This window comes from Nothoprocta perdicaria, unplaced genomic scaffold, assembly GCF_003342845.1.
Source record: "Nothoprocta perdicaria isolate Ctin4 unplaced genomic scaffold, notPer1 scaffold_49, whole genome shotgun sequence".
Classification (NCBI taxonomy): domain Eukaryota; kingdom Metazoa; phylum Chordata; class Aves; order Tinamiformes; family Tinamidae; genus Nothoprocta; species Nothoprocta perdicaria.
Genome location: NW_020455743.1, coordinates 1052151 through 1080022, shown reverse-complemented (window position 1 = coordinate 1080022; position 27872 = coordinate 1052151). Strand labels below are relative to the sequence as shown.

The following is a 27872-nucleotide window of genomic DNA, read 5'->3' as shown; positions in this document are numbered from 1 at the left end:
ACCTTACGCCTTATTTGCCTAACAACTGCAAATGACCCTTTTTGCAGGGRTTTGTTGGGGGAAAGAGAAACCACCAGAAGCCTAAAAAATAAAACCCACAACCACATTAAATACTTTTCCAGGAACAGTGAAAATCCCGGTTCGCTTTTATATTTATAAAAGGGATACAGTCAACTCATTCTTAAAACAAAATAATCTCCCTCCCCTCAACCCCAGAAACAAAACCCCAAAACCATCTCTAGTTTCTACACACTCTGCAGTGACTACGGCGAAGTAACTGATACAGACTGGGTGCATTCTGGTGTTGGACGAGTATCTACTGAGTGACGTGTTGGACGGTCGGGCTGTASTGCTGCCCCGAGAGGGGCTGTCGCAAGGGCAGGGAAGGAGTGGAGCCTGTTACGGGAGGAGAAACGAGGCCGGAGTGCTCAGTGATGGATGGGGTCCTTCTAGCAACAGGTTTTCTTCCAAATGGGTGAGCTGTGGCAGGCATGGCCTTCGTGGGTAGGCTAGGCGGGTCAATGGAACGGATCGTGCTCCTGGCATCGACATCGCTTTGTCCRAGTATTCCCAAGAGAGGTTAAAAACGGAAAGAAACATAAGTCTAAAACTATACTAGCGGAGCCAAAAGGTTTCCTATCTATACAGCAGTCTCTTCATTTAAAAAAATGTAAATATACAAATTCCAATGACATATAAAACAAAGTTGAAAATGTGAATGGAATAGACATGGGTAAAACAGGAAGACTGATGCTACAAAGAAATTGCAAAAAACATATGTACAAGACCCTGTTTTTCCTCGTGTGTTATTCGATTGTAATGCATGTTTAACAGCAGCAGTCGAGGATGTAGTTCCAGGCACCGGACTGCACACTCCGCTCCTACTCGACGGACTTGGTGTCCCCTTGCCTTTCTGTCACCAGATGACGCTGGATATGCTGGTCTCCCGTGGCAAGAGGGGCAAGATCGCACTGTTTGTGTGGGCCTCGTCTGGGTTCTGCTCCCTGTTAGTTTTTGTCTGTGGTCGCTGCCCATTTATAAGTGTCATGGGGATGTTGCAGTAGGTATGCTGGTTACCTATTGAGGTAAGAGGCAGGGTGCCAGTAGGAGGTACATCGTACTCGTAGCTTCGATAATAGTGTTTCTGGCGCATCTGCGAGTGATATGTGTTATGAAAGGTGGAGCGCAGGTCCGGATGGGCAGTGGCAAGAGCAGTGGAGGTGGCAGCAGCCATGGAAATTGCGGAGACTGTCTGCAGTTCCCCAAAGGGCCCCTGCTCACTGACATCTAAGACCTGCTCATGTGTGATGGGTTCTATCCTCTTAAAAGGCATTTCGTATTGTAAACGTTTCCAGAATTTGGAATTCAACTTGTTGCATTTTGGCCCATGCCATTTGATGACAGTGAGAAGCTTGATGGTATGTTTCAGGGCCTCGACCTCCTGGTAGTTCATAATTCCTCGGAGCTCACTGCACTCAATCAGTATCACTTTGATTTCACCTGTGACCAACATGTTACGAAGTCTCGTCTCCAGCTCGAAGATGCTCCAGCCTCTTCTGACCACATAATTTGGTGTCATGACGATGATCAGTCGCTTGCTTTGGTCTACACATCTTGCCACGTCTTCAATATAGGCTACAAAATAAGACAATTACTCAAAAATGAATCCTGGGAAATACTACATTCCCATCGGCTGGGGGGAACAYGACAGAGCAAGAGGTCAGAAGAGGTCACTGCAGCCTGTTAAAATGTCAGTGGCAAATTCCAAGTCCTCCTGGTTAAGTGTTTGTGTGTGAGCTGTGGTTTGATACTCATGCCTGTGTACTCATTAGAACAAGTATGTCCMTAACCATTTTCCCTTTACAAATCAGAAGGCACCCAGCTAGGGAATGGAGCAGCAACTGTGTGCATCAATCCCTAATGCAAATGCTACCCTAATGTGTGCATCTAACCCTACAGGGTTGGAGCTTTCCTGTCCTTTTATGCCCCTGACATACACATACAAAGAAAGAGGGCATTGCCTTCTCCAAATCAATATTTGCGCTGCTATAGATTTAAAAAATATCCATCCTAATATGTTTAGTGTTGTGCTGTGTCTATACTGAACATCTTATCTTTAATAAAATATACAAAACTTAGTGGGTGGCTAAACGGATACTCTGAAGGTATGAAGACTACTACGATTTACAAAAAATTAACCATAGGCTGGACTGCATGAAAGAAAAATTTCAAGCTCTGAGAAAGCTCTATACATTTATCTGCTGTGGACACTAACAGAATTYGCTGCTTTGCTCTACTGCAGGCATTATTACTCAGTTCTTGCCTTAATCTGAACACAGCTTCTTCCTTTCTGCTGGAAATGTCTGGAAAAAATATAGCAACATTTTCCTTTTTTTTTTTTTCCACTTTGAATCACTGAAATCTTTCCAGACAGTCGGAAACAGAGTACAAGGACCTCTATATTGATTCCTAGATGTGCAACTCTACAACAAATGTGTGGAAAAATATTGACCTAATTCATTTCCTGTGCTTACACACAGCACGAGAGTAAGAGAGGCCCTCTCTCTGCTGTCTCACCATCAATAAAATAATACAATAATTAAAAAGTAATTATCTCTTCTAGGGAGTACACCTTAAGCATGTCTGTTGGCTCACACTGAGTCTTCCCTAAGACAACAGAGGAAACTCACAGATGACAGTCTGAAGGCATAGAAAGGACACTAAATCCACATGCTCAATCACTGTAGTTACCATTTAAGAAACACTTGTGCATCAGGACATGACTTACTTCCTGTGGGAATTAAATCTCTGTCTGGTATGAACAACTTGTATCCGTAATGCTTTTCAAGCATATCCGGTAGGATCTCAAGAGCAAATCTTTCTTCCTCTCCAGTTTCTTGATTCCATTGGTCAGGATCCACTTTGGTATATGATAGATATGCATCATAATCTTTGTTGTCTAAAGGAAAAGAAGAAGAAAGTAAGCCAGCCTTACTGGAATGATGAATTCATTCTTGCACATCCGCTAAGTAATTCCCTGGAAATAGCAAATTTTTTTGTAACAATGCCAAATTTTCACCTAATTGCTGGCTACGAATCCAGATATTTTCATCTTCCTTGCTTTATTTCATAGAGTCAATCCTTAAAAAAACCCCAAAATGCATATACAAGGGAGAAGGGATTCATTACCTTAGACTGAAATCAGACTCTATACTGTGCAAGGCTCTATACTACGGAAACCCACTCAGTTGTGTGGGGACAGCTTATGCATACAGAAGAAAAATGTCACTGAGCAGTTATATTTTTTTTTCTATCTTCAAAAATAAAAAGGAAAGCATGGAAATAAGTGAATGTACAACTGTCCTTGCTTCGTGGTAAAAACATTTCAGTCTTGCCAAGTTTGTCCTATAAAGATAATTTAGAGCCCAAGGCTGAAATGTTTTAAGTGTAGGTGTAGCTTTACTTRTAATACTCATTGGCTTTCCAAGTCTGAAATTGTTACTGCATATAAAACTTTGCAGCATCAGCTCCTGATGATGCAGTTTAAATCTCTTGAATTCTATGTGCCTAAATTTGCAAATTCAATGTTGCATTAACTTACATTTTGGTATTTAGCAGTGTGTCATTTCATTTCAATATGAGAAATAAATGTGCCTGTTTCTTCAGTGTGTTTGGTGTGCCTTGAGAGACTGAATCAAAGAAGCTATCATTAATTTTCATTAGGAGGTCAATAATGGCAAGTGCRCTGGAACTAACTCAGTGCAAGAGAGGTCACGTTTTGATTTTTGTTGTGAAGAAAGCAGAGAAAAATCAATGGCAAGAGTAATGAAATGTTAACATCCTTCTAACTCTCTCGACAACATTATGCACAGACTATTGAGAATATCAATTGCTTGTAAAAGAGATCTGATTGAATACTCTACTGTGTGTCCTAAATAATGTTATATATGTTCAATGCTGAATTCAGTTATTTACTGAGCCAGGCCTTTCCTCATCTACTCTTTTTTTTGTAGTCTGGCAGCACCTATTTGAAAAAGCCTGTCAAATGCAGTATGGATGCAAAGTGTATAAATGAAATCAGTGAAAAGATGCTAATCTTGAATAGCCTGTTCTTCCGTCCTAGGAATCATATCTACTATGCTCACTAAGATTTGAAGATGACAGCACTGAAATGGTAAAATTTCAACTTTTCAAACCCTATGAATTGATCACAACCTTCAATCTCTACCACAAGCACTTTTTTACRTATATTTTTTTGTCAGACAGTTTTAGTCATGAAGAAAAAAAAAAAAAGGAACATGAAAAGTAAAGAAAGAGAACTGTCTTCTATGGCTTGTTCTTTTCGTGATTTTTTTCTGGAGTATTTCTGATATTACAATCATTCATAATAWAWAAAAAAAAAAAAAAATCACCGAATASAATGGCCAATGGCTTGAAATAACACTGAATGGATCAAATAAGAGGTACGAAGAGATTACAGTGAAAACTCTTACCTCCGCAGTAAGAATTGCCAATTCTATAAAACATTTTAAAAACAATGAAGGTAGATGAGAGCCTGCAAATATCTGGTTCTTGTGGCTGAGTTACTGAGTCCAGGACCAGGGACTCACGTCTTTGTCAGCCCTTTGGTCACATAACATGGCAGCAGGGAACTCTGCAACCTCTTTGCTCTTAGGCTTTCAAGGCTCTCAGCAAACACACAGGGAGTTTTGTGTTTGCTTACCAGTCACTGGAACAGATACTTTTCCTATGAAAAAGTTTGGTTTCAGCACACCTTTCATCTACTTCATCAGAAAATCTGTGCTCTGATCAAGTCATGAAGAACTTGATATTACTACTTACAGTAATAGATAGTAAAGTAATAACCAAATGTTTCCCTACTTGGACATAAAATCAGTTTGGTCTGATTAAACATTCAGTGTCAAAAAAACAAAGACAGATGCAAATGGAAAAGAAAGCAAGCTATGATTCTTGAACTTCTCTTTAACATGACAATTTTCTTGTTTCCTCCCATCAGCAAGCAGTTCAGTCTGCTATCTGTGCATCCACAGAAGGAAATATGATTGACTACTACTTTCACTTTGGCTTTAGTAAAGATTATGCCATTCCAAAGATTTGTTTTTGTCAGATTTGTTTTGTGCATTAGCAAAAGCAGGAGCATACTTACTCACTACCTGCTTCCTCCCACATGTAGGAAGAAAAACACCTGCTAATTACTGAGGACAAGGATGTTGATAATTTCATGTGAATCTTTGTTTATTTCCTATGGAGACTGAAAGCAAATAACTACATGTACTTTTGTATCTGAGAGTACTGTTCTGAGAGTACTTCCTTTTTATAGAAACCTATCAGAAAAAGTTCGACTTGCATTACCTATAGGTAGTCTATGGACCTGTCATATAATAAATGTCCCTTAAATTAGTGAGCACAGCTGAGTATGACACACAATATGCTGCAACAGTAAAAGATCAAAATATTTAGGTGTAAATGGGACGATAATTAAGTTTTTCAATTCCAATTCCTTGCGAAAGAACAAGCAATCCCTTCCTGTTACATGGTCTGCAGCTGCAGACTGCTGCCTACCCAGAAAAATACAGTAAGGATGGAGGTCTTCAGCCCAGCAATTTCCATCAAAGTGGAATTTTGTTGCATCCATTATGGGATAAAAACGGAAACAAAATYTGAAGCAGACCTTATATGGCTAAAGTAGATGGATTCAATGCAAAAATGTCTTTGTTAGTGCATAGCAAGCCTGAGAGCACACAGGAACTTTGGATTAGTTTAGCTGTGTCAAGTACCACCTGTGCTCAATGGATGATGTGTTCAGCCTGTAAATGTTTCAATTTGCCCAMATCCACTCAACATTCAAGATTTTGGTCAAGACAGTCCATGAAGATAAACTTTGGCATATCTTYCTAATTGTTTTATGGAGGTAAAAATGCTGGGACACTGAATAATTTTTATGGAGCTATATTCACTTACGGGTCTGAGAAAGTTATTTGGATCAGTATTAAGKATGAAGACATTTGGGATGAAATCTCATCACTAGGGAAATATGGAAATATCATTTCAGTAATYGGAGCCAGGATTTTTGGTAAAATACCTGGTGAATCATATAGAATAAATTCTTTAATTCTATCCATTCCTTTTGATAAGCATCTAAATTAAAAAATATCATATTCCCTACAGCTTTCCACAGTGTTAATCCAGCAAAAGTTGTATAAACTTACAGGAGCTGAAGTTGTGATTGTTTCTTCTTTTTCCAAGGAGTAAAAACATGCTTTGCAGCAGTCACTTAAAGGCTCACTATCAGCATAAAATGAAAGCCAGACTCTATATGCATCTATTTTGTCACATGCAAATGGGATCTTTGGATAAGTAAATTGCTATCAGACATCTAAGCACTCATCTATATGCATGCTTTTTTTCACAGTTATATATGCATAAATGCTAAGCTTGTGCCTACAAAAAGACAGATAAAACATGGCCTTCTTTAGGGACCAGCAAACAGTTTGAGCTTTGAATTTGTCTTATATGTGTATGGATTTTCTAATGATTTCCATGTTGCACTCCAAGCATTCATCATTTTGGGCCTTTGAGGGTTTATTAAAAAATGCAGATATTTCTGCTAATGGGGAACAGAAGAATTAAGCTTATGGATATATATATTTTCTTAATAAAATTCCATAGAGTCGACCCTTTATTATCAGTCATGYCCATGCCAGCGAGAAAATCTGCTTTTTGGTTGGCATATATTTTAGGGCAAGACAGATTCACAGAGCAAGATAAAGAAGTGACTCCCCACACATTTAGGCTCCCTAGCACCACTAGATGTGAGTCCTATTTTTAATGATGCTGTAGACCTAGGCGCTAGGATTAATTTGCAGCTCTGTGTCTCTCAAAAACCTCTGGAGCAAACAGAAGAGATGGGGGAAGCACTCAGGGGGCTGAATTGAGCAGCTTACATGCAGGTTGCTCTGATCTCTTGAATTCAGAAACTGGATGCTGCTTTAAGGAAGAGTTTTGGGTTTTCAAGTGGAGTCTCTAGGGCTGGATTCTCCCAGGACTGCAGGGAATCCGTGTCAGAGGAGGCATCAGGCTGTCTTCCTAAAAAGCATGACTTGTTCAGCAAGGGTTGTAAAGTAGCAAGTYTTCAAAATTTCCCAAAGAACTTTGTTGCTTCAAAATGGTAATGATGTATGACATTTCATAAACTGCTTGTTTTGTTACGCGCAAAGACACTTTTAATGTACATGGACTGATAGYGCGCATCCCTCTCCACATAATAAATCATATATTTTGAAAGCTTAGTTGATTGACTAGATTCTTGGAAGACCAAATCTTTATGAATTGTTGGAATTGTTTTTGTCACTTTCCCCACAGTATTTCTTTTGTTGGTTACAGAGCTTGTTCTCCATATTTCTTTATTCTTTTCCTTTTCCCTTTCCTTTTCCTTTTCCTCTTTCTCTTTCTCTCTTCCTCTTCCTCTTCCTCTTTCTTCTTTTTTCTTTTTTCTCTTCTCTTTTCTCTTTTTTGTCTTCCTTCCTTCCTTCCTTCCTTCCTTCCTTCCTTCCTTCCTTCCTTCCTATTGTAATTTCTTTTGTAAACTCCCTCTTTTAATGAAAATAAAGAACTACCAACATTAGGTTTTCCACGGTAAAGTACTTGTTAAACGTAGCATTCCTGATGATCATCTAGATCTTTCTGCAGTGCTGAACTAGAGTGAGGTTTTGTAAATTGAATACTGGGGAAGAGGTTACAGAGGCATAATGAATTCTAAATAGGCTTTTGGATTTTTCTCAGCATACTCTAGGCCAGGAGAAGTTTTTCCTGTGGCCATAAGACATATTTATAACAATATTAAAGGAATGGGAATACAATACAGTCTAAAAAACTTGAAAAWATATGAAAATAAAGGTTTTACATTTTCTTTATAGGAATATTAGTAGGAATATTTAGGAATTTAGTTATGACGTACTAATGTTGCATCTAACACTAACCGAAAAGTAGGATTGATTCCAGGCAGATATAAATTCAGGGAAGTAATAAAATAATAACTTTAAGGATACAAGAAAATCCATCTCTGAGCTATTTTTTTCCCTGAATTTCTGAAATTAGAACTAAAATTTGTCATTTATATATACAAAAGGTAGATTATTACTTAATTGGACTGAATAATCTTTTATTAATGATAATATTTCTGGTTATTCATAGTCTAATAGTGTAATTGTGTATTTCTGATTAAATTAAAAGTGCATATAGAATGTCTCCCATTAACTCTCATTAACATGGAAGTGTAAATTAAAATAGTACAGCTGAAGATATTCTATTTTTAATATAAAAATTTGATGGAGCACTAATCTCTTAAGTTGTTTTTGGAAAGTCAGAAGTTCTTATAAGACTTTTTGAATGTTAAAAATGTAACAAAATTAGAAGATAGTGATAGGAGGTACTCTCCTAGTTTCTGTGAACTGTTTGCRAGAAATGGTAATTGTTTCCAATACAAAACAGAAAAAAGGTATTGCTAGCAAATATTGAAAGACTGAACGGTCACCATGTAGCAAGCACTCATAGCAGAAAASAGTAATTAGCTATGAAAGATTGGAATAAAGTAACTATTATTTWAAAAAAAAGAAAGTAGTAGAAAGAGGCAATAATTAAGGATATCTTTTAAACTCTGAAAACGAAAGGATCAGTTTTCTGATATCAGGCAAGCTTCTTAAATTAACCAAATGTCATGTAGCAACTATTCTTATTATTTATTGAATTTATTGAAACTAAGCACCTAACTACATATGTAAATTCTGCTGATCTCAATGACAGCACTTATAATTAATGCTTGGGTTAATTATTTTGAAACCTGGAGTAGAGGCAGCTTTGATCTATACAAAACTAGCAAAAAGTCAAGGAAATAATTATAGACATAAATGAAACTGGGGAAATGAATGGCTTGGAAACAGGCTTTCCACCTATAATTCTTGTAATCAGACTCTGGAAATATGCAATGCAGTCTGGTTTTTGATTAAAAAGCAAAAAAAGAAAAATACTTCAGTGCTTASAGCCACTTGACAGAGTTTCTGGATAAGGAACAGAAGGTATCTAAGTTTTCATGAACAGCAGTATTCATTATAAATGATGGAGTTTGTTTTGTCTCTACCGTATTTCTAGACTTTTTAATCCATAACTATTGTAGAATTCTAAAGCGGTTCCTGATACTTTTGCTCATTTTTAATTTTTATKTATGCATAGATTTTCTGTGCCACAAAATGTGAATTAGGCAGACAGATAGAGAACAAACTTTTCTTTGAAAGAGTATATTTTGAGAACACAATGTAGAAAAATTCATATTCAAAGGAGACATAAATTGCAATTTTATTGACTGAAGATTTCAGATTCATAAATTGCATAAACAAAAAGTTAACAGTTAAGAAGGACTGCGACAATACGATTTTAATTAAATAAGAGAAAAATCTCTGTTTTGTGACTAGTAACACTGAGGAAGATAACAGCTGCATTTTTCCAAAGACGATTTTAATAGAATTTGAAATTGATATTCACAAAGTAGCATTTCTTATTGTCACAATTTGCCAATAGCCAATTAACATATATATGCTGTTTTGAGGCTGCTATTTGAAACTTATTCTATGGGTCCCGAGGGGAGATTCCATAATTGCAAAGTCACTAACTTTAGCAGCAGTTTCAGTCTAGCTATACCTGCATAGCATAATCATTAACTCTAGGGCTTTGGCAGGTGTCTAAGCCATTGTTAAAAGTTATATTTGAAAGTTAGCAGGTACATCACACGGAAACATTAACATGCCTCTCCTTGCTGGTTAAATGGTCACAATGCTGAAAACTTGGAAACCACTAAGAAGTTTATCTTGTTTTTGTGTTGTGATGTTAATAAGATCTTTTCTGGGCAATCCTGTAGGTCTGTTTGTGAACCCTGCCAGTCTTCTGCAGAAAGATAAGGTAAGGAAAAAAATCAWCATCACCTAAGGAGTCCTAGTTGCAATAATCTTCAAGGCACAAACTCATCTGTCATTTAATTTGACCATTGATTCGGTTCTCTTTGCTAAGTAATAAAAATGCACCTCTAAGCATCAACCAGTGTAACCCAGAGCTGTCATAAGTTATGATCACCAGAGATGTCATAAGTCAAAACCAAAGATTTTCTGAGTTCAGAGAGTACAGCACTAGCACATCCTGGAGGCACTTTGTCATGTTCCAGTAACATGCAAGAAAAGCARCCTGCAAGACTTCTGCAGTGAAACCCAGAGTTGATGCATGACCCTGGCTCCCATGCTGCAGCATGCCTACAGAAAAGTTGAAACTTCTATTCTCCCAATACACCAGGTTTCCTTTGCAAGACAAAACTGAGAATAAGACTCAGGATTAAAAGCGACACTGGCCTGTCTGACCTTGTGGAAAGAGCTTAGGCTTATATTGAGGGTCATCTTATAAGATCCCAAGCAAAACACTCTCTTTGGAGGTACAAGTTACTATTTTTTTTTTGTTCTTAAGACTAGAATTTTCTCCCCGTCATTCTAATTGGGAGAAAGGGCATGTATGAGTGTTTTACTAGAAACTCTACTTATAGCGTGTTTGCTCAGCCCTCTGTAATTTCCTATTCTTGTGCTCTTATAAATTTTAATGTAAACCTCTTAGTGTAAGTTTTCTCCTTTTTATGGTAGCATTCAGCCCTTATTTGTAAATTCCTTTAGACATAAGCACTCCTGGCATTAATTTAAATGGTTACTAATGCACTCAGTGTTTGGTCTCTGCAAACTCTTTCAGCTGATAGCTGTAAAATACACTCTTATCTCTGAAACTGGAATCATGAGTGCAATCTCTCATGAACGAGTTCATGAGTGTCTGACCAGGCCCTGTGGCTTTCAGCCTGTGGTCTGTAGAATGTTGGATTTATCCTTAATCCTTAAATCCTTAGATTTGGTTTTACAGACATCTGCATATATCCTGGAAGTGACTAAGTCTTCACACATACAAGAAAAAWTTTAAAGTAGCCGTCTCAGTGAATTGAAACCTTCTGGTTATTCTGAAGCAACATCACAAACCTGCTGCTTGAAGAGGTGAACTGACTCCTCCTTCCATTCTTGTTGCATGTCTGGTACAACTATTGTGCTTGAGAACTGATAATTACATGATTTGATGACTAGAAAGAATTTCACAGAGAAGAAAGTTGTCCTGGGTAAAAATTTGCAAAGTTTCCACAGACACAATGTTATCTCTTACAGAGGCAAAGAGTGGCATTTCTATATGGTATCAATCTCGCTGATAAGAATACTCTTTTAACACCAAAGAGTGCAAGGTAGAAAGAAGCCATGGCATGTGTTAATCCCAGGTTCTTGAAAATATTTCTTGCATTTTTATTCTTCTGTTTTAAAGTATGTTATTTATTATTTCTCATTAAATAATTTAAAAATTGGGAAGGTATCAGAGAATATCTTTGAAAGATAAAAATGGTGAAGCCCTTGCAAAAAYAGTAAGTGATAAAATACTTCATAGACAATGAATGTGTTATAAAATCTCTCATATTGGAGCTTAATGTAAACAACAGAGGAAATCATAGCTTATAAAAGTGCCTTTCGCTAATAATGTGTTAAGACTTAATGTGTACTTTATGGATAAGGCTCCTTAAAATAGTCTTTTAAACTTACRGCTGCAAACCTAAAAAAAAATAGCTTGACATTTAACAGTGATCAGGCTTTGAAAGATCCCAGTGAAGTCTCCATTTTTAAAATGTCGTCAAAGTATTATTGCACACTGTTTGCACATCACTAGAAGGTACCATCTACATATTACATGTGGACAGATCTTGAAGTTTTCCACTCAAACAAATTTGGCAGTTGAGCCAAATGTGGCAGCTGAGAAAGGGAAAGTGTCACAGTTTGGAGCATTTCAATTGCTTCTCTGCTCCGGATCTCAAAAAGATGCATCAGATATTCACAGTGCTAAACACCTTAATGGTGTGTTGTTCAGTTCAAAAGATGATCCCAATGCCTGTTATGCAATTCCCTGGATATGAGATCATTTCCTGAGCAGCTGGAAAGCATGTACAGACACAGAGAGCAGTAGTAAAGCAGTAAAATGAGAGCTGCATTTGATGACATTCAAATTTTTGAGTAAAGGCAGGGAATTACCCATAAAGAAAAAAAAAAAAAAAAAAAAAGGTTTCTAAGCACATTCCCAGCAGACAATAAAGTTATGACGAAGTTGAAGTGCTTGTGGAGAGAGAAAAAACAGAAGAAGAATCTAGTCACTGAGATGAGAGAGAGAAGATGGAAAATGCAGGCTGCAAGGCAGATGAACGAGGAAGCTGCAGCTCTGAACACCTGCTTATCTGAAGTGTCCCAACACAAGTAATAAATTAACTCCAAGGGTTATACATTTTGTTTTCAAAAATTTTTCACAATTTACCCATGCCACTCACAAAAATGTTTATGCTAGCCTGAGAAAAAGTAATGCATCCAAGGTTTGGAAAGGAGAGATGAGTTGTGATGAGATTTGACAACCTGAAGGGCTTTTTGTCTAATGAAGGAAGAAATGAAGCATTGCTTTTTCAAGGAGATTTTCAACTAAAAAATTTAATTGGATATCACTTTTCAAGTGCTTGGAATCCTCTCTGGATACAATATAATARTGTGCAGAAAAAAAGCCTGCATTTTGATGTTTGCTTATCCACATGCTATCCTGTAGTATGGTCAAACATGACGTAAATTATAAATAGGACATAGGTGTTCTGCTATTGCACTGCAGGAGCCTGGGTTAGAAGAATAAAGTAAAGTTCAGGATATTGTGCATGTCAGAAGCAAACTGAGACAAAGGAAAGAACTTGAATGTATCTCTGCAATTTACTTCCACACAAACATGGCTTAGTCTTCTGTGGGGCATTTTTCTCTCTGCCTTCTAGCACAGAGGCACAGTACAAGAGATACTCAGAGGAAAAAAAATCAGTTGTGATAACTTCATTGGTCAAACAGGTTTTCTCCTTGATATTAGCATACTGAATACAGCACAAGCTACGGTATTCCATTAGTAATCTGCAAGATGTATTTTCTAGGCAACTTAAGTAGGCATCCAAACTATTTGAGTGTTTCTATTGATCATCTAAGGAGAATCCATGCTTCACTATCTGCAGTGATGAAATTTCCTGAGAAGAATACATTTAATGGATACAATTTTCCTGCTTCAAAATTACAGCACAGTCTGCTTGCAGATTACCCTTCTCCTTTTACTCTTGTTTTCAAATGGGAGATTAAAACATTTTTTCCAAGGTCATTGATGTTTGGGATGGAAGGAGAGAGATGCAAGCATGTAACATTTTGTAGAGTAAGTTTGTAAATGAACTGGAATGATTTGATATAACAATAAATTATAGCTGTGAAAAGAATTACTGAAATTCAGAAGGAAAATATTAAATTGCATCTATTTAAACAATTACTAAATAAACCATCTATTTCTGCATATGAATGTTTTTAAATTCATGCATGCAAGTATGCAAGCACATTTGAGTTGAGGGCTGCTTAGTGAAGGAGAAAAGAACGCAGCTCCTGAAAAAAATGGCATCTGTCAAAATCCTTCATGAGTCACAGTCCCTCTGGGCTTCAGTTTCCTCTTCTGTGAAAGAAATAGAATAACCTGATTTTTTCCTCACTTAGGCGCTGTACTAATACACAGCAATTTTGTAAATCCAGCAGAGGGGTACAAAATGTTCTAACGTTCTTGAGTTTGTTGTTGTCCTGGATATTTTCTATTTTGAAGTTCTGGGCATTTTTAGATTGCAGGCAGAACTGGGTCATTCTGTATTCATCTTCATATGGAAACCTTTCACTTACATAAGGATGTTTAATTATGCTGCCACTGTTCTCCCTTATCAATGATAGTTTGGATGGCACTTGTTTATCAGTACCTATTTATTATAATATGTCTCACAGTGGCTTCTGCCCCCAGGTTATTACCTTGAACTGTAATATAACTTTCAACAGTATTTGAGGAAAAAACAAGATTCTGTCACAAAAGACATAGTAGCAGCATGAAGAATCAGGAGCTCTGGCCCAAGAAACTAAACATAATTAATCAGAACCCACAGCTCAAAACGATTTGCTGCTCAACAGCAGTTTTGATTACAAGGATTAGAGACAGAGAAGACCTCTGTCTTCAGTGATTAAAAAGAGAAGAAAGGAAAAGTCTTGTATAAATTTGACACAATCTTATTCACATCTTGCAGATTGCTTCTGTTTCACCAAGGTATCTTTCAACTACTGAGCAACTTTGATGGCTCTTTGCCTCTTTTCTAGTGGTTAAGTAAATAAACTCGGGAAAACATAGTGCTGGGTCTGTTCCCCCTTGCTCAATCCAGTTTAACCTGATCAGGTTAAACAAGCACTAAACTGAGATTCACTCCAGGCTCCATCTCTCTGGATAGCACAGTTAAAAAAGACACATGCTTATGAGGAAGGGAAGCTGGCTTTCAGCACCCAGAAGTAGTGAGCATTTTTAATGCATCAGTGTTGTTATTTTACAGTCAGTGTTGGGAGCAAAAATCTAAGAGATGTGAGTGTCTCCTGGAGATCCAGAGCAGCACGTACACCAGCTAAGCAAGTACTGCTACAAATGTGCTATGTGAGGAATGTCTATGAAAAGCTGTGCCTAATGTAAGTRAGAAATAAAAATTGCTGCTGTCAACACATCTTAAACTGGAATGAAATGTGGGCCTTGGTAGTGAGAAACAAAAGACAGGTATACTTAAGACATAGGAAAGAAAAAAAAAAAAGAGAGAAGCTGCCTTACCTCCATCTAGTTCTTCAGCTCCAAAATGATTCCTGTAGAAGAGCATAATCTCTATCTTGTAACATTTGTAGATAGTCACTAAACAAACAAGCAGCAGCAGAATAGCACCAAGCCCACCAGCAAGTTCAACTGTATACATCAGCTCTGTAAAGAATTACAAAATGCATTAACAACCACATTCAAACCAGACAAAGATTAGAAGCAGATCTAGCACTTTTGCATCAAACCTTAAGATAAAATACTGATTGCTGGGCTGTTTATTTATTTATAAGACCATTGAAGAAATATTAATTAAGAGAAGTCTTTTCTCTTAAAAAAATATTTTTTCTCTGGTGCATGAAATTACTTTAAAAAAGTTTGAACATGTGTGAAAATGTGTACATGTGCATTATGTACATAAGAGATACTTGATAACTGTCTTCCTGCTCTCTCTCTCAGTAGATAAATCACAGTTTGTTTTACACAGATAATTGTTGACATTCCACTTAGAATGAAAGCAGAGACGAGTGTTTCTCTTTTGGTGGCCATAAGGCAAGTACAGCCTTTCCCCTATTTCACACACAGAGAAGAAACACCTTTGTTTTTATTTGACGAGATTCTGTCTTACTGTGTAAGACTAAGCTAAAGATTTCCATTTTTCTTCTTTCAATATGAACACACAAACAAACTTGAGGGATGTGAAGACAAATTATCCTAGGAGTCCCAAAGCCTCAGTTATGTGTTAAAATCTTTGACACAGTTTTTCACTGATCTGTAATTCATCTTTATCCACCCCTCTTTCCCTACGCAGGACTAGCTTGTGTCTAGACACTGCATATCACCACGGTTTGTCAGTCCTGACATTCACTCTCAGGGCACAGGCCCCCTATTTTTGCTGTGCTCCATTGCTGGAGAGTTGTGTGATGGATGGAGGTCATTGTCCTGTAGCTCACTTCCCAAGGACAGGGACAGCAGTCAAGTGTAGCCACATCTATATGACAACAGCAGCATCCTCAGAGGGGTCTCTTATCAGTTAAGAAGTAATCATTGACTTTCATCTCTCCAGTTCTAGCATAATATCCTTAAGAAAACTCACATGAGTAGGTGACATCCATTTGGTTGTCACTCTTCATTTACTCACCAGCATGGAATTGGTAATGTTAAAAGAAAGGGTGGAGGGAGGAAGCAAGGTATTACTAGCAATGTTGTAATATGAAATAAGTAATAAATGGCACACCATAAGGCTAACCATWCATTTCCAATATTGCTCATTTTCCAAGAATGCTAAAAGAGCAGGCTTTGGAAATCCAAGATATATTATTCTGCTTCATAAAGTTCTGTGCTGGAGCAAGCCAAGCTCCATGCTTTTTTCGTGACATCCTCCTCTAGTGATTAGCTTCCGCTTCAGAGAAGTGATGTAGCCCTGAAGCACCCTGTTTTTTGGTTTTTTTTTTATTTTTTTTCCTGTGCTTATGCAGATATGACACTTCAGCACAATACAATTCAATTAAAGAAATAAAAGGTTAGAGGAAAAAGTGACAATTCCGTTTATTTTGACTATGTCTACTGAGAACAACACACTTTTTTATTATTTTGAGGCAACTGTAAAAAGATTTCATTACTCTCTAGAAGCTACTAAAAGCGTAATAAAATGAAATAAAAAGGCATTTATATTCTGTGTCATTCTTGCCGAAATGGTGCTGGAAACTCCTTTGTCTTAGACATTTTTAAGATCAGCATGGTTATTTCAGACTTTTCTGGTCCAGAGAGGGGAATGTTATTAAAAAACACCCAGTAAAAATAGTTTGCATAGGAAAGTAGCACAACATTTTTGAATATAAATGGAATGGAAATTATTCTACACTAGCTTACTCTAGTCTGTTTATCATTTCATACTACAGGTGATGCAGCTGTTCAACAGTAAGTAGTGAAAGGGATTTAATACATTGGGTTCTTAGGCAAAAACAAAAAACAAAAATAAAATATAAAAGCCCCAAAACATAGCACTGTCTAGTGTTATGATTCATTAAAGGCAAGAAAAAAAATTGCAACTGGAAATCAAAAGTTTCTCCAAAATTAGTGATTATGAGATTAAATGAAAAAAATAACTGCAGGTAGTCATCTGCTGTCTTTCAATGAGCATTACATTGCATAAACAGCAGTACGTTGCCAGCAAAGTCTCTCAGAGCTACCATTTTCCCCATTAGGATAATTCAGGGCTAGGACAGCATATGTGTTTGCTCTAACAGAATGCCTCTGAATATACATAGTGCTACCCGAAACCTATGGCAAACAAAGAAAACAATAACATTCTCCAAATCAACCTGAAAAGTATTTAAAACAGCTATTTTATGTGCCCCTGCCAAGCCCATTGTGATCTCTTGGGAGCTCAAGGGAAAGATAGTTTCTTCTCAGACCACTTTAAGTGTACAATAAGCTCCATCCATTCTAGCGGGATCTTGTTTTTCTTGGTACTGGATCCCGTTTATCAGAACCTGCTGATAGAAAGAGCTCCAGGCCTTGACTTCTTGGTCACTGAGACGTCTTCGGAAGGCAGGTGCACTGGAAAGTGCTTTGTGAGCACTGAGTGTGCAGATGATGCCCATGGCAGTGACACTTTGACTGTCAACACTAATCCAGAGCACACCATCGTAGTTAGAGGGTGAGCCTGGCTTTGTCTTGCTGCTTTACTCTGTCTTTTGCATTGCAATTCCAGCGTGGTTACTACAGTGGGCATTACACTCTCTTTGAAGTGTGATCTGTTTTTCCTGCAAATAATCAAGTTTCCTGCAGCGTCACCGCGCTAAAAAGATTCTGTTTCAGCACAATCCCACATCAGAGGGGAGAGACAAAAAGATTTTGCCTTTGCAAAATCTGCTTAGCTTCCACGTTATGCCATTCAAAGCACAGACCTTGTCCTCCTTAAGATGCTCAGCAAGGAAAACGGTAGAGGAAAACCAATGGGCTAACTCTTGTGGTGGGGCAGGCTTTAAGGGGAGGGTTATTTGCCCCCCAAATGAGCAAATGCCAAAGAGCTACATCGGGAAGCGCAGCAATCATTTAGTTACAGGCAATTAGCACCAGTGCTGCGGTAGCGCAGGAGCAGTTCTACTCCAAGGGAAAACACATTGATTACTGCTGYGGGAGTAGATTGGTTTCTGAATAAATTGCTTCAATTTAAAACAAGATTTGTTACAAGCATTTTGACCAATGGCTACAATTTTTTTTTCTTCCCTTATCAGGAGGGTTTAGCCATGAGACATGAACGAATGAAATAGCTAATTAAAACAAAGTACRTGGCCCCTCTAAATATCCTGAATGAGATGGCTCAGAATGCATGTACGCATTTCATACTGTTACTAACCTAATTATTAGGTATATTGTGGGATATATCTTTGATCTTCACCTTGCTTTGATTTTTGATAAAATTCCTTTTGCTGTGTCACACAAGTAATTCACTTATCTTAGCTGGAGTTTTAACAAGAAAGTAAATAAAAGGGTGCCTTCAATGATTCATATCTTTTGATTTATATGACATGCTTCATACACTTTACATTTGATGATCTGTGATGATTTAAAATTAATCTTTTTCTATTCATTAGCTCGTATACAGCTGAGCTGCTAGGAAAAATAATTATACTTCATTCTTTTTTTGTGATTTATAACTCTTGGTGGATATGTGATTTATAGCTGTGTATTCAATTTCTGAGCCTTTTTCAAAATCCAATTATAGTCTATCTAAGGTTTCAATTTTGCAATCACTTACGCAGATTGCTGAACTTCACAGCATATAAGTAATCTCTCTCTGAAGTCAACAGGACTATTCACAGAGCTTCCAGTTAGCACATACATAAATCTTTGCAACTTTGTTGCCTAACTCATTTCCATTCTCTGTGTGTCTTGGGCATCTGGATCACAAGCTATGAAGTTCAGCTATAGGTAGCCCAGATATTTTGTCCGTATATACCTTCATAGACTTCAATTATAAAGCAAAATATAAAGTAATGAATGTAATTTGGAAGGGGAGCAGTTAAAGACAATGTTGACTAAAAGTCCCAGTTGTTTTTTCTTGGAAAATATTCTGAGAAAATGAGGGGTAAAAATCAGATGCTGATAAACAATGTAGGAGTGATGCATCATTGCATGCAGTTTGGGTTCTAAAGAAATGTGTTTCCTGAAGAGGAAGGAGGAGACTGGCTAACACAAGAATATTTACTTGCCTGAATCAAACATTATCAGTAACCAGTAACTACAATTTAGGTTAGGAAGAAAGAAATTCATTTTGAGAATTATAAATGGAAGTGGCAATGTGCTTTATTCCTTTTTTTCTTTTTTTTTATCTTCTGAATACAGCAGTCATTATGACATGACTGTAAAATGATTTATCTTTCCATAGTATGGCATACGGAAGCAGAGCTTCACACAGCATATGCGTATCTTTGTCTATAGATAGATACATACATGTGTGTGTCCATTATCAAGTTTTTGTGATATTTTTCCCCCATGGATGGTGTTATTGGAACTGTTAAAAAAAGTTGCTGGTGGATTTTGTAGGATAATTATGCTTCTGACACCAGAAGTTGCAGATTTGAGGTGTTCATTAGCTTGATTATGAAATCATCTCTTGGCACAAAGAATATACTTTTTTTCCCAGTATAGGCCACAGTGCCTGTAGTTGTCTGCAAATTTGACTTCAGGTGGCTCAATTTATTTATAGTTTTTAATACCTTTTTTCAATGGAGGAATTTCTTTTTATTTATTAGAACTATTACCTCATTACCTCACTTTATTCATTAGATTTATACATAACATATATTCCTTATTTATCTGTGAGAAAGAATTAATCTGATTCAGGAAAATATATGTAGGAAGGTATGTGTGTATATGACTGTAAATATAAGACAAACATCTTGTTAACCAATTTGTCTATTGAGAAGACAGCATGCTAGAACCTGGATTCTGTTGAATTTCTCTGCATTATTAGAGGCAATAAATAATCATAATAGAATGTATATCCTTAGCGATGACAATTTTTTTTTTTCTGAGAAGCGTGGGATACCTGTTCCCAGCAGGAGAATAATTATCCTGACTACTTCCAGCAGTATGTTACTGCGAGAGAGTACAAAATGGGAAAAAAAAATGTAGATGATACAGCACTGTGAAATTTAGTATATTTAAATACAGTATACCTCATTTTAAAGGCAGTTTATACTTCAATTTAAAGAGGGAAAAAGTCATCATGATACAAAATTAYATTAATCTCCTTTAGCTTCTCCACAAAAAATAATTTTATATGACTTACTCCTTACTGATTAGGAGAGCTTCTAGTTGTGCAATGAACTACAGAAATCAGCCCACACAATTACTTCTTTTAGATTCTCTGAAAGAAATGAATGTAAGAAGCACGGGGAGGTGCTAAAATGTGGGGAAAAAATAGAATACTAAGTTCCAAGGATATAAGATCATAAAACACACTATTTCACTATTTACTTTTTTTTCCTCCCCTAAGGATAGCATTAAAGAATAACTTAACTCTGCATCAGTGATAAGAACATTTGTGACATTTTATATTAAAATATTTCCTTCCTTGCCAATCAAGGTTAGAACTGAACTTACACAGACATTATGAAAAGAGAAGAACTATCATAAAAGTGGTACAAAAGCTGTTTTAGAAGGGAGTCTGTTAAACAATTTGTTTGGCACAGCCTCAGAGGAAATCTAGATTCAGGCATATGCTAAGTAATCTGACAAATCTTTTCACTAGAGATGTCTTACTCCAGTTTTCTGAGGATGAGAAAAGCCTTACCGAGGAAGAGAAGAGTCTTATGATGAGTTTCTGCCAGGCACTAATCTCTATTAACCTACTAATTTGCTGAGTTTAGATGAGATTGAGCGTAAAAAGGACAGTCATTTTTTTATTAGGCTTGCAGAAAAAAGAGATTTCACACTTCTAGCACTATGTCACAAACCTCTTGCATGACTTACTCCTTTTCTGTTTCAAGTCCTAATTGTTGTCCCATACTACCACCATGTGAAGCCACGCTCTACTGATGGAAAATGTCCATGTGATCTAAAACTTAGCTCACTCAAATTCTTGAGTTATAAAACTGATTTATACACCACATACAGCAATTTTAAGTGCTTGTCAATAGTTCTGTTATAAACATGTATATTGAAAAAAAAATAGATTTTTTTTTTGCTGTTCAGAATTTGCAATCAAAATAAAGGAAATATTAATACAATGTACATATATTCACTGATGAGGAGTTTAGAGTATGTCTACGAACTTGCAGGTTTCCTCAAGGTTGTTTCCCATAGAATGACTTAATTCTTTCCTTTTCAAATATGTATCTCATCAGAAAATTCAACTATAATTCTTTTTTTTTCATCTAGACAATTTATTTCAGTGCAATTTATTTCAGTGCAACTTTTTTTTTCCTAACAGAAAAGTTTTTCAATCAACCCTTAGCACACATATCAGATTAAAAAAACTAGATAGTCACCTATTGAGAATGCGTATTGCAGAAGACAGTAGAATATAAAAGAATCATAGAATCATAGAATCATAGAATGCTTAAGGTTGGAAGGGACCTCTAGAGATCATCTAGTCCAACCCCCCTGCTCACGCAGGGTCACCTAGAGCACGTGGCACAGGGCTGCGTCCAGGCAGGTTTTAAAGATCTCCAGAGAAGGAGACTCCACAACCTCCCTGGGCAGCCTGTGCCAGGGCTCTGGCACCCTCACTGTCCAAAAGTGTTTCCATAAGTTCCTGTGGAACTTTTGGTGMCTCAGCTTGTGGCCGTTTCCTCTAGTCCTATCCCTGTCCACCACTGAAAAGAGGCCGYCCCCCTCCTCCTCACTGCCTCCCTTGAGGTATTTATACACGCTGATCAGGTCCCCCCTCAGCCTTCTCTTCTCCAGGCTGAACACGCCCAGCTCCCTCAGCCTTAAAAGAAGAAAAGAAACACAGAAAAAAATAGTAGAAGAAAAATGGGAAGAAAAAGACAGAGATCTCTGCACAGAGAATATTTCTTGCTCTCTGTTCTGGTGGATGACCCATGAAATATATAGATATATTATTTAGCTTTTAAAATAATACAGATCAGATAGAAAAACTTGTGACAAGATTTTTCTTTTTCTTTTTTTTTTTTTGGCTTATCTGTTAAATCATGCTGACAAGAATTTCCACAAAAATAACAACACAATTAAACTGTAATCTGTAATTTTAAATTAATATGACTAAATGGAACCACAAGGGATTTGATCCAGCACAACAGTCTGCTTTTCAACAGAAAACACTGTTGAGAATCATTCTTCTACTTATACATTTTCTTTTGGTAATGCATTATATTGATAAACTATAGACTTGTCCTCTTGAATTAAAAGCCCATAAAAAAAAGATTGTAGTGCAAGATTCACTTAGATATGCAATATGTTGCCTACCATTAATAAATTTTTACTTGCTGTCACTACCATTCTCAAAATTAATTTCTAGAGGGTTCCTCTCTCTAGTTGAGGATCAAGCTGTCACTGCTGCAGATGATCTCTAACCAACTGATAATGAATAGCTATGCAGCTGCTGCAGATAACTATCATCACTATGTAACAAAAACAGCTTTTGACTATAGAAAGCATTTTTCCCCCTTGTACAAAAGATAAAGTAACTCACTCATAGCAAAGGTGAGAGAAAGAGTCAGGCAACAACTGGAAGAAGGGAAGGAAAACTCAACCCTGGGTTCTGATTCTTTCATCCTGAGAGTATTTGGGGTCAAATTTTGTGGGAATAGAGCACAGAAAAAAAGGATTGGCACTATCATACCTAAAACGTTCTATTGTCTTTAGCATCTACACACAGCATACAAGAAAAACAAGGCATCTAAAAATGGTTATAAGGCTGCACAGAAATCTTTTTTTTTTTGTTTGTTTGTTTGTTTTTTGGGGGGGCTTTTTTCTTTTCCTCCCCCACTGGCAATCAGAAAGCAAAAGAAGCTGTGGAGAAAAGGTCAAACTCCCTGTGATACAGAGAGTATATGGTCTAAGGCAGGTGTCACAGACCTGGATCTCCTTCCAGTGCCAGATGCTAAAAATAGGTCAGCCTTTCCGTGCTCCTAGAGGGAGAGGAAGKTTCGTCCCACTGTTATCCCGAACTTTCTGTTAGAATGTGAGAGGTTACAGAATTCTATTTGAGTGCCAAATCAGAGAAAAAGGAGAAGCTACGTCTGCCCAACRTGAGCACTGGTTTACAGACATGGTTTAGCAGGCATGGTGGTGATGGGCTTACAATTAGACTTGATAATCTTAAAGGWCTTTTCCAATAATAATTATTCTATGATTCTATGGAGGGGACCACAGCCATGTCCTTTTCCTATTTTCTGTGGGGCAAATGAGGGGGAGGCACACAGGTCTCTGCAAGAGCTTCAGACTCAGAACATCATATCATTGTCAGGGCTGGCATGTGCTCAGTGGGCCTGTTCAAAAGGTCCAAGTTGAATCTTTAAGTTTATGGACTATATCTTGAGCAGGGTGAAGCACCAGTTGGAAGGGTGCTTGGAAGGGGCACTGCATTTTGTACCTGAACCCCTACTGTAGCAACTAGACCTAAATACCTTTGTTTTCCAGGAATAATTCAGTAATGAAGCTTTCTTATCCTCTTTGATCATAATGATAAAGCGCTACAGGTAGAGTCTAAGAAGGATTATAAATTCATTTTTAGATAGTGAACATTCTAGATTTGGCATTTCGGTTTGTTTATACATCTGGGAAAAAATATAGTTACAGGGCAGTAACTAGTTACAGTTAAAGAGCAGTAACTAGAAAACCAGCCAAAACCAGTATCTCTGCAGATAACTTGGTGTGCAGGAAGCAGCTACATCTTATTGTTAGGATTTGATTGTTCTAAGTTAGCAAATCATCAGAAATTAATAAACAGCTAACTCATTTCCAGTGGAGACTAAATGTGGATCTAAACAAGGAAACCTAAAATGAAATGTTGTCATGGTGATATACAGGAGATTAAGCAAGCACTGCAAAGCTTTTCTTCCTAGGAGACCTGAGGGACTAGCTAGAATTTTTATCTGTCATGGTTAATTTATCATTTCACTGAAACAGTTGTCAACATGCAAAGTATGTAGAAGGCTTCTAGCAGGTGCCTTTTGCTTTTTGAGGCCACAACATATTTTGTTTCCAAATCAGTTTCAAATTCAGCCTTACTAATGAGGGGAAAATAAATATTTGGGGAACTGTTCRTTATTTTGTTGCTTTTGACTATTTATAAAAAATAAAATATTGAAATCACTTCCTCTTAAGCATGTCATCATGAGGTCATCATTTGACATACTGACTTCTCTGAGAAAGGAAGCAAGGAAAGTAGATCCTTGCAAAATTTACGCATGTGCATAACTAGGTTTAAAAGCTGATGATCACAGAACAGAACAAAGTTATATTTTGTGTCAGTCTCTGCTATTGCTGGCATTAAAGGGAAAATAAGGACTCGTCATCAGCATATGAATGAATCGAATTGGTTTTACAGTAATTTAAGCTTCAAAAATCTTTATCCTAAGTGCTCCATGTACTAATTTCATTTTTAAAGACAATCTATTGGATATGAGTGTTGGGTTAAATTCTCGCTCTGGGTTCAAATGTCTTTGAATTAGGGGTACATAGCTACCAGTCAGTAAATTGCTACAGTTCAATTACTTAATGAGTTAATTTCCTGTCTCAGTACATTGAAGAATACAGGTCAAATGCTGGGCTAAGGAGAACATCTGGTTATTTATATCTGTATCTCTTATGTTAAGAATGGTTAAGAAGCAATTCTATTCAATTAATTGGAGGTACATGAAAAAYACATTTAAATGAATGCTACGCATAAGCTTGATTTATGGCTCCMTTTTCAACCTAGGCTTTGAATATAAGGATAAAACTAGAAAAGACATTGCAGCTCTGATATAAATTGAGATGCTACAAGTAGTTCAAACCACAGTATGAGTCTGGTTTCCTCATTTTTACAAATAGCCTAAAAAAATCCCACACTAATGGCAGTAAAGCATGCAGCCTGGACTATTCTTTCCTCTATGAAGCTGGTTGTCTGCTGCATGTCTGTGGGGAGCACCACACAGCAGTACATGTGGGGCACCCTCCAGGTGGCAAAATGGACAAAGTGGATCTGGAAACCTTGCTTGGCAAAAAGCTATCTGCCTTTCTGCAATTATCTCCTTGGGAGATTACTGTGGCTATTAGAGACGCTAAAATCACAGCATGYGAGTAGAAACAGGAAGGTCCTTAGAAATTTGTGTTGTAATACTTCACTTCAAAAATGTAGGCACTAAAGAAATATTTTGGAAAAAAACTCTTCACAGTGAGACTATGCAGGATCTGCCCCAACAAGAGGGATATGTGGCACCTCTGATAGAAGTGGCATATATTTGTGTAATTTATTTTTTTTCTTAGAGAAAAATGATTGCCATCTTATTGCCTGTAGCTTCCTACTCTTCTTTCTCTACTGAGCCTTTATTAGCTTTAGCACTCATGAATTATTAAATGCAACTTCTATATAAACATAATGAAAATGTGTTACTATGTTTTTCCTAGTGACAGTTACAGTTAACAACAACCTTTCTGCTTTGTTTTGCAAGATGTACAAATGCCTGGAGAAAAACAATCACTGCTTATTAACATCTCAAGAAGACAAGCTTTCATCAGAAGGAAACTTTGCGGACCACCCCTTCAATATAGCATTGCATGCTGAGAAGTTGCATATTTACCCCTTTTATGTAGAAGTATACTAGCATGTCGGCGTCCGTTCCCATTTTCAACGTAGCATGAGTAATTCCCGAGATCACCTTCCTCCACAGAGTCCAAAATTAATGAAATGGAAACTTCCTGTTCCCCGAGATGCTCCTTGAGAATCCTAGGGAGAAAAAAAAAAGCCAAATAAGCTCTTTTTCCTGTGTCACAGCAGACTGTTAGATAATCATGACATAATAATGATACTTACAATTTACAACTCTCTGGTTCAAATTTGGCTGTGGTTTGATGAAATCTTAATTAAATTATATCATGTCCTTTTCTTCCTTACTTTTAATGAGGAGGTTTGGCTTTGTAAATGTTAATGACAGCTTCAGTTAATTGTCTTCTTTAAGCAGGATGATGCACACACTGATAGTAATATATTGCACACACTGATGGAGAACCTGATTAGCAGTATGTGAAGTCTCAGCAAGATTAGAATAGAGAAAATTTGTAATGGTTCTTTTTAGGTTTAGGGTGACACTGTGAGTCCAGACCTAAAGCAGTATTTGTCCACTTTTTGAGATTCTTCAAAATGTCACTCAAAAAAAAACTGTGTTAATATTAGAGTCTGAAAAAATATTTCTTGAATGCATTATAACATTTCATTGTGACTTATAAATCAACAGAAAGAACTGGGATACCTGATATCATTCATTCATACAGATGATAAAATCAGAGATCTCCTGCTTAAGATTCCACCTGTCTTCCCATTGCTTTCTCTCCCTYTTTGCAAATCCCACTATGGCTTTAGACACTGAGTCGAACAAATGGCAAGCTGCTCCCATAGCTGGCGAAAGGGGTGAAAAACAGTCTTCCTCCTCCCCTCTGCTCAAAGTAAGTAAGTTGTAAAGAAGTTTTTATTGACTTTTCAAAATTCTAAATCCCTGAATGACTTTGGAAAGGCATAAATGAAAAAAGAAAGTTTATGTAATGTGGCATATCGATCTTGAGCTTTCTAGAATTAAGTTCAAAGAGGTGACATATTTGTGCTTCCATTTTACCAATATCTGAGGCCATGGGCCATGGCAAAGATATCTGTGAAAGCTGATGTGACCTTCTTGATTTTGGTGAAGGATTTTTCTCTATTACTTTGGCTAGTCAAAGAAGTTGAACATGAGATTGACCTCTCATTTTTGAACGAGATAGTAAACTCCTGTATAAGAACCTAAGACTTTATTCTATTATAGACAGTCATGGTAGATAATATGCCTGTAATTAATGGTTTCAGTAATGCACATTTATATGTGTCTTCATTTCTAGATTTTATCCATGATATTCAGAGACAGACATAAACATACATAAAGAATGTCAACTCTAGGATGTTGCTCTGACTTCATTAACATTTTTTCCCTCAATTTCAAAATGATGTAGCACTTTTAGAAGCAATAAGAGTACATGACGTCACTTGCCAAATCCTCTCAAACAAATATTTCATCAGCTATAAACAGCCCACATAAAAGGAATTCTGGATCTCACAGGTTGAATAACGTGGTAGGAAACTCAGTTCTTTCTTGAAAAAGAGCAATCAACATATTTGGAAAGGGAGGTCAAACGTCAACATTTATTTACAGCTTAATGTTTTAAAAGACCTCTATCTGCATTAGTGGCTATTTTTGTAGTTTGCTACATTTTGAAAAAGTCGCTATGCAGATTCCAGCTGGTTGCACTGTGGTGCTAGTAGAGCAACCATTCTGCTTTTATGTTTCTCTAATATCAGATGTTGGTGGTGCCTATAGTTTTCTGTTCTCTACTCGTAGACTTGTAAAGGTAAAGAGTGGATTTGGAAAAAAAAGAATCATAACTCTAGTGCTAACAAGCTTCATTAACCATCAAAACAGACAATGGCTGAGAGAACAATAGGCTTTTTTTTTTTTACCTGATGTCACTTTCCCAGACTCTACTGTCATCCAAATCTTCAATAAATTTCTCTCCTTTCATCCAGTAAATTAAAGGACTGACATCTCCACTGTATCCAAAGAAAGCTCGGCAGGTCAGATTAGCAGAACCACCTGTCAGAAAAAAAAATAAGAAAATACATATGTATATATATGGGTGTGTGTATGCTACTTTAAATTTGTAGGAAAAAGAAAGAATGATCTGCTTTTCTTGATTTGCAGAAATGATATCAGTAGAGACACTCTGTTTCCAGCTGTTGTTGGAAGTATCCAAAAATATCTACTTGTTTTCCAATCAGTGTTCAGTATATTTTCTGAAAATAAATACAGTAAAAATAGTTGAATTTTTCCATATATATTTATTCTTTCGCCAACATTTCTAAGTAAGGAAATAAG

The 27872-nt window shown here is 36.9% G+C and overlaps 1 protein-coding gene across 1 annotated transcript in view; it reads right to left on the bottom strand.

The window, feature by feature from the left end:
* Positions 1 to 916: 916 nt before the first annotated feature.
* Positions 917 to 27872, bottom strand: part of IL1RAPL1 (interleukin 1 receptor accessory protein like 1) — a 701170-nt gene continuing 674214 nt past the window's right edge. The window contains exons 7-11 of the mRNA XM_026047316.1: positions 27458 to 27590; positions 25554 to 25699; positions 14812 to 14955; positions 2789 to 2959; positions 917 to 1635 (exon numbers count right to left, since the gene is read on the bottom strand). Of these exons, the coding sequence (XP_025903101.1) occupies positions 917 to 1635; positions 2789 to 2959; positions 14812 to 14955; positions 25554 to 25699; positions 27458 to 27590 (1313 nt within the window). The remainder of the gene's footprint in view (positions 1636 to 2788; positions 2960 to 14811; positions 14956 to 25553; positions 25700 to 27457; positions 27591 to 27872) is intronic.